This window comes from Zingiber officinale, chromosome 4B (assembly GCF_018446385.1).
Source record: "Zingiber officinale cultivar Zhangliang chromosome 4B, Zo_v1.1, whole genome shotgun sequence".
NCBI classification, from domain to species: Eukaryota; Viridiplantae; Streptophyta; class Magnoliopsida; order Zingiberales; family Zingiberaceae; genus Zingiber; species Zingiber officinale.
This window is the reverse complement of record NC_055993.1, coordinates 2153626-2164469: the sequence shown is the minus strand read 5'-3', so window position 1 is coordinate 2164469 and position 10844 is coordinate 2153626. Positions and strand designations below refer to the sequence as shown.

General features: G+C 41.5%; 1 protein-coding gene across 1 annotated transcript; it reads right to left on the bottom strand.

Moving 5' to 3' along the window:
• Window positions 1-7810: 7810 nt before the first annotated feature.
• Window positions 7811-10547, bottom strand: LOC121977241. Its single transcript, XM_042529831.1, has 5 exons — window positions 9136-10547; window positions 8779-9056; window positions 8578-8696; window positions 8140-8443; window positions 7811-8028 (listed from the first exon to the last, which is right to left on the bottom strand). Exons 1-5 carry the CDS (start codon window positions 10545-10547, stop codon window positions 7811-7813), a joined length of 2331 nt encoding a protein of 776 aa, XP_042385765.1.
• Window positions 10548-10844: the final 297 nt, after the last annotated feature.

Genomic DNA, 10844 nt, shown 5'->3' with positions numbered 1-10844 from the left:
CTCGGCTCGCTCTGAGAAGCATCGGCCTTACCGGACGGCCCACCGGTGGACGAGGAAGGAAGCTCGCCCAAACGCCTGATACGGCGCAGAGTTCTTGAAGGGCTGGACGGCGACACCTCAGAGCTTGCCCTCGGAGAGCCATGTGGGGTCGGGATACTCTCTAGGGAAACCGTCCCGGACAACACCGGAGCATCCACGCTCCGCTCGGGCTGTGGCTCATCAAGTGGAGTTGAGGCAGATGCAGATTCCGGTCGTCGGCGCTTCCGAGTGACTAGCGGAACATCATCGCCCGAACGGCCCTCTACCTTGGCTTGGGTAGAAGGTTCTGTGCCGCCCGCTGCCTCGTCAGGAGAGATAGTAGCTGCTAAGGCTTCAGGGGCATCCTGAGTCCCTTCGCCTAATTCGCCGGTCGGATCAGCTTGATCAAAGCCCCGCTCGGCGACCTCCTTGTTCTTCACCGCCTCAATCTGAGCGGCTTTCAATTTGAGCTTCTCGGTCGCCTTAGCACGCCACATAACTTTAGCTGCAGAAGCAAAGATTAAATCAATTAGAACAAAAGAAAAAGGAGGGATGAGAATCGCTTACTCATGCTGCAGGGCAGATCGGCTGGGGTGGAAGACAGGCCGAATATATACATTACTCCTGGGAGGAGCAGCTTGTCAATGTGATAGCGTTGACCCACCAACCGCTCGGCTGCATGAAGGTAGGCCGCATCACCTCTAAATTTGCCGAGCTCTGGTTGCGCCGGCATCGCCGTCTGCCACTCGGTACGAAAAGTTGGCCGCTCGGGAAAACGCACGTAGAAAAAGTGCTCCTTCCAATGTTTGTTGGAGCTCGGCATATTATCAAAAAAGACGAAACCTATCCTAGATTGGAAAATAAAGGTACCCCACTAGGCTTGCTTGGGATAGAAAAAGTAGTGAAAAATCTTAGGGTCGAGGGGGATGTTGTTCAGCTTAAAAAGGACTATCACTCCGCTCAACAGCCTGATGGAGTTAGGGACTACCTGGCCGAGTGGAATGCGAAAATAATTGCAGATTTGTAAGAAGAACTTGTGGGGTGGAAAACGTAGCCCGGCCAAAAATTGGTCTCGGAAGAAAAGAACGGTGCCGGGCGGCGGTTCATGAGGCCGATCGGCCGGTGTGGCTAACACTATTTGGTGGTCGGTCGGCAGATCATAGGTTCGAGTGAGGCGCAAGGCGTCCTCCTCGTCGAACCGGCTTTCCATGGTCGGATACCAAAGACCCGGAGCACCGCCGGTCGGCTGTGAGGTATTGGTCATGGTATAAGGCCAGGGATGGACGTGTGATGGAAGGAAGGAGAAATAAAACTAGGAAAGAGTGCGGGATGATGAAAGAAATAGCTAAAAGAGAGAAGAAAGGAGAGGCGGCAAGGAAGAGGAAGTCTTACGAGCAAGGGAGATGATCGGAAGAAGCTGCAGGGTTGCCGGAGAGCCGGAACGCAGGGTCGCCGGAGAAGAAAAGAGCAGCGAAACGTTGGGAGGAGATGAGGCCGAAATACGGCGGAAAGCGGAAGTCGGCGCTTTATAAGGGCAGCCGCTATTAATTTCAGCCGTCCGATCCAGGTCGCCAATATCGAGGTCGTCATCTAGCCGTCCATTTCAAACGACGGCTGTCCCATCGGAAGTGACACCACGCCATACGCTGACAAACGCGCGATCGCCACGTGTCAGCAGGATACTGGCCACATTTAATGAGCTCCCCTTACCGTGCGCGGCGCACGTGATGGGTAGTAGGGGAGAGCATCGGACATGGATTCCAAGAGAACATAAGGCACGGACAAGATACCGCCGAACGGACATACAGTGATCATTGCTCAGTCAGATCGGCAGTCCAGTCAGTCGGACTTCGCCTCCTTCGACTAGACTCGAGGGGAAGGCAAGTGATCCGGTGGTAAGAGCCCGGGATCCCCTAACGAGGGGTCAACGCCACGTGTAGGTCAAAAGGCCAGGTGGTCTGTCGAAGAAGGGTGAGCCGACCGGACTTATGAGAAAAGGGCAGGCCAATCAGTCTGCCAGTAAACATCTGATAGTAAAAGGTACCCTGACAGGGATCGGGGTTCCGACGCTCAAGGAAACAGTAAATAATGACCAAGCGGAAGGCCTAAGAGAAGGCAGGACATAATGGGTGCGCCGCCCGGCCGGCGCAGGGAATTATGGCCGTCCGGATGGCGCTCTTCGTCTAGCCGGTCGGACGGACGTTCTGGCCGGCGGTGGGTAAATAGGGACAGGAGCATCTGCTGACAGCCGTCAAGTCATATGGCTAGCCCATACTCCTAGACTGACAACGGGGTGTCCTGTTGTCCCATCGAAGGCGCGATGGGACTGTTGAAGTATGGCGTCAGGTAAGCTTTCTGACAAACCCATACCGAGGTATGGGCTGCGGACACGTACACGCCTCGGTGGGCATGTAGAAGCTCTTTCACCGCTCTATATAAAGAGCCGCAGACTTCGCCGGAGGTACGCGAGATACAAGCTTTGGAGCTACTGTTTCCACCACTTGCTTACCTGACTTGAGCGTCGGAGGGTCGTCGCCGGGAACCCCTTCCCGGCCCGACTTCTGTGCAGGTTCGCCGGAGCTTCGTGAGACTAGCTGGAGATCTACATCAGCAACCCGGAGAGCGCCACGTGCCCATCGTCCGTTGATTCAGCGTTCGGACAGGATCACTATGCTTAGATGATATTTGGGGACAAGTTATTTTGATATTGAATCAATTGGTTTCGTTTAAGTCACGTTATGACTACATCTCTTTTGTTCTTTATTTTCTGCTCTTATTTTCTTAAGAAGTTTTTTTTTTAAAAAAAAATCTATCTTGAGCTACTTCTTATTTTGTTATTTCTCTCTTGTTTCTTCTTAATCCCTCAAAAACTTCACGCCCTAGAATAATCTATATTCTGCTCAGTGTCAGTTTGTATCAAAGCTCATTGAGATCCAATAGAGGGTCGTCGTGGGCGTGATCATGATCGTGAAAGGCAAGCTCCGGCTGAGGAAGCCACACATTGTGGTCGTAGCACCCAAGACGAGATTCAGTATCTACAGAGACAAGTCACAAAGTTATCTCAACGTCTAGCGACATGAGAACGTAAATATCGTAAGTTCCTTCATTCCCCTTTTGAAAAGTCTTTAATTTCCATTTGAGAAGAGTTGTCCAAGCACAAGTTTGGTTTTGAGAAATACGGGTTCAACCACCCCACCACCTACTATAGGATCGAAAAGAATTTAGATATCTCTATAATTACATGATATTGTTCACTTTGGGCCTAAGCCCTCATGGTTTTACTCTTAGGCTCTCCCCAAAAGGCCTTATGTCAAATGGAGATATCTTTTGTCTTAATAACCCATGATCATTCCAATGTGTTTTCAATGTGAGACTATATTTGTAACCTTGCAACCCTAACAATCCCCCCTCAAACAAAGGACCACAGACTTTCTACGTCCGATCCTCGACCCACCAGTCTTCCTACCCTTCGGTCCACTCGACCTACTAGGACTTCCTGCTTGGTGTCTGGTCCTCTTAATCCGAACATAGGAACCCCCACTTTCTTTGTTCGAGGTCAATATTGTACCCACATGGCTCAATCAGATCATAGCTCTTGTGCACAATCGACGGTTAAACCTTCTGGCAGTTCGGGCTCTGATACCAATTGTAGGATCGAAAAGAATTAGATATCTCCATAATTGCATGATATTGTCCACTTTGGGCCTAAGCTTTCATGTTTTGCTTTTGGACTCTCCCCAAAAGGCCGCATGTCAAATGGAGATATCTTTGTCTTAATAACCCATGATCTTTCCCATATGTTTTCAATGTGGGACTATGTTTGCAACCTTACAAACCTAACACCTACAACTTCAAGAGAACACCAACTCCCCAGTGCCTCTACGTCCCCCCTTCCTCTCACGGCGACGGAGACAACCTTGAGGATGCAGACCTCAACAACATCGAGTACGACCAGTCCTACTCTCTCGATTATCCAATTGCAGGAGGCAGCGAAGACGACGACAAGATCGAATTATTCGGTGATCCAATTTACGACGAAGACGAGATCGAAGCACTAGGCGAACTGATATTTGATGATGAAGTTGACGAGGTACTCTATGGTGATGACCATAAGATTTTGGTCTTATTTGAGGATGCAGTTTATGTCGTATCAAAAGACAATGCGAAGAAAAGGGAGACTATGGATGTTGAAGACATTATTTTGAACTCCAGGACAAGTTCTTTTCAACTTGGGGCATCTGATGTAGGAGCATCTAGTGACACAATCATCTCGTACCATCCAACATGGCTATGTTCCCTTTGGAGTTGTTACAAAAAGGAAATAAAGCTACCAACTTTCCTTTTGAATCTAGAAGAGGGACGATCGAGGTCACTTACAAAGAAGATGATGAGTTTGTGGCCTTCTGACGTGGTTGCACTCTATTCAGAGTCTGGACGAGATGGAGTCCCTTCAGATTTGGTAACTAATAACTCTACACTACTTTCTATGTCTAGATTTTTGAACAAGATGAAGCACGAAGACATGCATCAAGTCTTACGACCTTTCATGGGAAGATTTGTGTTTGTATACTTGGACGACATCCTCATTTATAGCCCGACACGAGTTTGCACCTTGATCACCTTCGCACTATTTTTGAGAAGCTAAAGGCGGAACACTAGTTCATCAACAACAGGAAGTGTTCTTTCTTCACAACCTCAGTTTTATTTCTTGGATTTATAGTGTCTACCGATAGTGTTCGTGCAGATCCATCAAAGTTAGATACAATTTTAGAGTGGCCGCAGCCAAAAACCATTCACGACATCCAAAATTTTCATGGATTGACCTCTTTCTATCGTCGATTCATCCAGAATTTCAGCACCTTAATTGCTCTTATCACTGAGTATCTTAAGGGGTACGGGTTCAAGTGGACTGAAGTGGCTACAACTAGTTTTCAACTGGTGAAGGAAAAGATGATCGAAACACCCGTTCTAGCACTTCCAGAGTTCACATTCACGCTGAAGCATCCATCCAGGAGTCTTAATTATGTTGCAGATGCTCTAAGTTGTTATTCTTCCCTACTTACTACCATGAGCATTAAGGTTGTCGGCTTTGGATCTTTCTTAGATATACAACACATTATCAGTGAATTGCATAACGAAGGATATTTTGACCAAGATAAGACATTAGCCCTCATCTCTTCCGACTTCTATTGGACCAACCTAATTAGTGACGTAGCTCATTTCATGGAGTGTTGCTTTATTTGTCAGTAATCTAAGGGAACCTTTACCAATGCAGACTCTATTCTAGTTGTGGTGGACCGATTCTCCAAGATGACTCACTTTGTGGCAAGCAAAAAAACCATCGATGTTGTTCGGATTGCCACCCTCTTCTTCAAAGAGATTATGCACTTACACGGTATTCTTCAAACTATTACTTCGGATCGTGATACTAAATTTGTCAATCAATTTTGGAAGACTTTATGGGAAAAGCTAGGGACAAAGCTAAACTTCAGCAGCGCCTATCACTCTCAAACATATGGTCAGACCGAGATAGTGAATCGGAGCTTAGGAAATCTTTTGAGATGTCTCACAGGAACCAAACCGAACCAATGAGATCTAGTTTTACCGCAAACAGAATTCACATACAATAGATCAAAGAACAAGACCACTGGTTTGAGTCCTTTTAAAGTTGTTTATGGATGAAACTCATCTGGGGTACTGGATTTAGTCCCTATTTCGTGTCCCGGACAAACTAACCCCAAGGCTGAGGAGATGGCGAGTATCTTCGAGTTATTCAAGCGCAGGTTAAGCAAGCTATTCAAGAAAGCAACACCGAATACAAGTCAGGGTAGATCGATATTGACGTCAGGTTCTTTTTGACATTGGTGATATGGTTTGGGCTATATTAACTCGTGACCGTTTCCCTGTTGGTGAATACAACAAGCTCAAAGATCGAAAGATTGGACCTTGCGAGATATTATAAAAGATTAATGGCAATGCCTACAGGTTGCGACATCCTAGCCATTTAAAATTTTTTGATATTTTTAATGTAAAACACCTAAGTCATTGTGCTCTGGAGCTTGATACATCCACCCTAAACTCGAGGACGAGTTCTCTTCAACTCCAGGCGACTGATGCAGGAGAGAATCCAAAATTGAAGTTTTTTTAAGTAGTTATCCGTTAATTAAGTTTAATTTATTTTTTATATTTAATTTTATCCTAAATCTTAGGAACTGAGTCTTGATAGTTAATTTATCGTAAATCTTAGTGAATAAGTCTAGTTGGTTATTTTCTGTTTAGATATTTTTAGGAGTTTTGAGAGCTATATATGTAAAATATCGGAAAATGGTGAATAACCATAAGGGAATTTTTCAAAAATATTAGAAATTTTATGGAAATTTTTTGGAGGTCGTATGATGTAGGTTACGAGGATCAATTATATTAGGGCCAAGGGAAAACCTGTTTAGGCTACCCCATTTAAACGAGGAAAAGTTTGATTTTTCTTTTCCTTTTTTATTTTCTTTTTCTTTTCTCCCCTGCCGAACCCGCGTACTCGTGCCCTAGCCTCGCGGCACCCTTTCCTCTTCTCCGCCGCTTCCTTCTCTTCCTCAACCGACGACAACATGACGCTCCTCCTTCCTGAGCGTATAAAAACCAAGCCGATCCCTCTCCTCGCGTACCCTAGCCTACGCTGTCTCCCCTCCCGATTCTATCTCCTCCTCTCGGGCTCTAGCAGCGCCAGCCATAGTTTGTAGAATCGCGATCCTATGCAGGATCGATTTTGGGTCAGGATCGGATCGGTTAGGATCGGATCGTAGAAACGTACGATCCTATAAAAAAATCTTTAATAATTAGAAAGGGTGAATACAAACATAAAAAAAAAGGATGATGTGAAACAATACCAAATCACTATAAATATATCTATGTATGAATGATTTATTTGGAAATAGAAATTTTTAAAAGTCAATATAACTAAATGTAATAATGTATTCATGAATTTAGAATGTCCAATTCTGAGCTAGAACATCATAGTATCATACTATTCAGTGCTCTTTGTTACACACAAAAATAGACATCATGTATTCATAGTTTCATACCGTTTGGGATTTTTCTGAAGTCCTTGAAGCCAAAAGCTTTTGGAGTAGAGTTAAATGTGAATCTGCACATATCCTCCCTACCCAATGAGATTGCAGAATATTCTACATAATCCAAAATCCAACTTCAATAAGCATCATAAGTACTAGAACCAACTAAAATGAATAAAGCACACAAACATCCCATTGAAACCAATCTCTGCACTGCACACAGCCACACACACTGCTGAAATCCCAAAACCAGCAAACCACCTCAGAAAGCTGCAAAACGAGACCATGTCAAACCTCCAATACATCCACACTTTCAAGTTCAACTCTATTTTCTGCAGAATAAGTCCCAACATACATCATATGATCATAATCCAGAAAAAACCCATATCAAAATGCTCCACAATTTGCAATGCTCAGCCACTTAGACAATGATTCCCCAACTGCCATAGAAACAAAACAAAAACACACAATCCAGAAAATCATATTTTAAGCTCTGGTAACATAGCATCCGAAACCCAACAGAAATAGCACAAAAATCACAATGCAACCACGCTATCCATTCAACGCAAAAATAATCCATATAAATACACATTCAATCAAAAGATCAACATCAACTCTCTCGTATATTATAGCCAAAATAACTTAACACGCTAGCAGCCAAAATAACCTAGCGTACTCTTAACACTTTACATCTCAATTCTAAACATATATACAATTAGTTTGTATAATTAGAAGTCATTCTCAAATCCATAGCAAATATCTCCAAATCCATAATCTTCATTGTGGCCAACAATTTTAACAGATTCATCCACTTTTGGCATTTGAACAACATCTTCATTGATCACATTTAAACCATCTACATTCTCTTCTTCATTAACTAAGTGAAAGTTGTGCATTTGATTGACTTGTTTTCTCTTTCCACGAGATTCACTAGGTGTTTCATCAACTACATGAAAACCAAAAAATGAATGTAATAAATTTAACACTAATATGTAAAAGTTAAAACCCAATGAAACTTTACATAATTAATGATTAATGATAAATAAAAATAACTTACTAGTCCTCATTATATGTGATGCAATGACTTCAACCTCATCATTTTCCTCCTCATCTGTAGTGTCATGATTTTGATTTTCATCTAAAATTCTCAACCATTCATTGTCTTTTGGTAATACAGGATCTTCTATCTCTGTTATCCATTCATCATCAGAAGGAAAATTTTCAAATGGATCTTTTTCAACATTCATCATCTTTTGTTTTTCTCTTTCCCTCTCTCTTTCTCTTAATCTCAAGTTATACATCACAAAAACCAAATCATTCATCCTTTTTTGCGCTAAACGGTTCCTCCTTTTTGAATGTACCTATTTTTCAATGAAAAAGTATTAAATATCAAGTTATCAACACACACAGAATTTGTTATAAACAAAGTTTTTCAATAGTTTAGATTGTTTAACTACTTGAAAAATTAAATAGTATACAAAAAAAAAAGTATTACCATTTCAAATGTACTCCAATTCCGTTCACATCCTGAAGAGCTGCATGTCAAACTTAAAACTCTAATAGAAAATCTTTGCAACTCCGGACAATCATCCCCAAAAGAATGCCACCAATCAGCTAGAGTAAAAACAAAACATAAAAAAAATAAATCATAAACATTTTTCAATTGAGTGTAAACTTTTTAAAAATAATAATAAACCTGGTGATTTTGTGTTCCTTGATCGAATAGCATTTTCAATGCCAAATAATCCTTTTGCCATTCTGAATCTGTCCAATTGTTGGTCAATTTTATCTCGATCAGTAACATTAGGAACAATTCTGGCCATACATTCATAAAGTCCACGCTTGACATTCACATCTATTTGAAAAGTTTGACTATAATGATATTGAGGATTCAAATAATAGCCTGCAGCATGTAATGGCTGACTAAGCATGCTTTCCCATCTCTTATCAATAACAGCATAAACGGGCTCATATCTACAAAATAGTGAGAAATTCAGTAACCACATAATTCAATATCAGAATTAAATACATAATAAATTCAATAATATTTTACCTCTTTTTAGCACTCCTTAAATTTGCCTTAATCTCCTCTTTTGCATGTTCTATTGCTTTGTAGAGAAAACCCATAGCTGGCTTATCATCAGAATCAACCATTCTCAGAACCTTTATAAGTGGTGATGCAATCTTTAAGCACAATTCAACATTTGGCCAAAAATTTTGAGTGTCAAAAATGATGTTGCAGATTTCTTGTCCTTTTTTCTTCTTAGCATGTGAGCTGCCTCTCCATTTTTCAGATGCAAAAAAAGCAATTAGCTCACCTTTCAATTCAAGAAGGCGTCTCATAGTTAAATATGACGTGGCAAAACGAGTAACACCGGGTCTAACCAACTCCTTGCCTTTTGTGAACTCTTTCATCCAATTAACAACTGTACCCCAAGAGTAAATATAGGAGACCACCAATTTAGCTCTTGCTATTGTTTCCTTTTGCATTGGATCATGCTTGTTAAAATCCTCTAACATCAAATCCAAGCAGTGGGCAGCACAAGGAGTCCAAAACAAATTTTTCCTTTTCTCCATTAACAATTTCCCAGCTGCTTTATAATTAGCAGCATTATCTGAAACAATTTGCACAACATTTTCCTCCCCTACCTTTTCAACAACATCATCCAACATTTCAAATATTTTATCAGCAGTTTTTGAAATATCAGTTGTTTCTACTGAACTTAAGAACACAGTTCCAGATGGACTATTAACAAGAAAATTACACATTGTTCTCTTTCTTTGATCAGTCCAGCCATCTGACATAATAGTGCAACCAGTTTTTGACCATTCTTCCTTATATTTTTGAATAACATTCAAGGTTTCAACCACTTCTCTCTTCAAAAAGGTGTCTCTTATCTCATAATATGAAGGTAGTTTTAATCCTCTCCCAAATTCTCCTATTTGTTCAACCATTTTAGAAAAGAAAGGATTATTCACTGCATTAAATGGAATAACACTGGTATAAAACCATCGAGCTATAGTTTGACAAACTTCATTCCTCTCATGTTTTTTCCACTTCCCATTTAGAGTTGTTTGTTTTCCCTTCGATCCCCCTATTTTTTTAGTAACAAATTCATCCATGGAACCAAATTGTTCAACTTCATCTCCATCTATTGATTCCAATGAAGAACTAAACTTTCTTTTAGTTCTTTTTGAAGAATCTTCACTCTTACATCTTATCAACTCAAGCATTTCTTTCCTAACCTCATCTGAGACTTGAGGACATGGTTCAACATCTTTACGTGTGCAAGCCAAGTGGTGCTTTAACCGATAAATCCCTCCAGCACGAATGACATTACAATACTTACATTGAACCTTCTTTGCTGCAGCATCGATTTCCTTGCCATGTTTCCATGCTGGATCCAAACGAGCACCAGGAGCATTTTTTCTGGTTTTCTTCACAGGAGGAGCGGACGAAGACATTATCTAAGCAAAAAATTAAGAATTTTGAAATCAAAACACTATACAGGAACAACAAAAACAAAGACAAAGAAAATAGAGTTCGAATACAAATAAACAAACATCTATGCAGTAAAAAAAAATCAAAAAGGGAAAGAAGTTCAAAACTTCAAACTCACAATGAAGTACTAAACCAAAAAAAAGGCAGTAGGTATTTTTTTTTTGCAACAAGTCAACAACCAGTTTTAGCAACCTGGCGAGATGTTTTTTGAAACGAAAAAAAAAAACATTTATAAGAAATCTAACCAGTAAGAAAGCAGT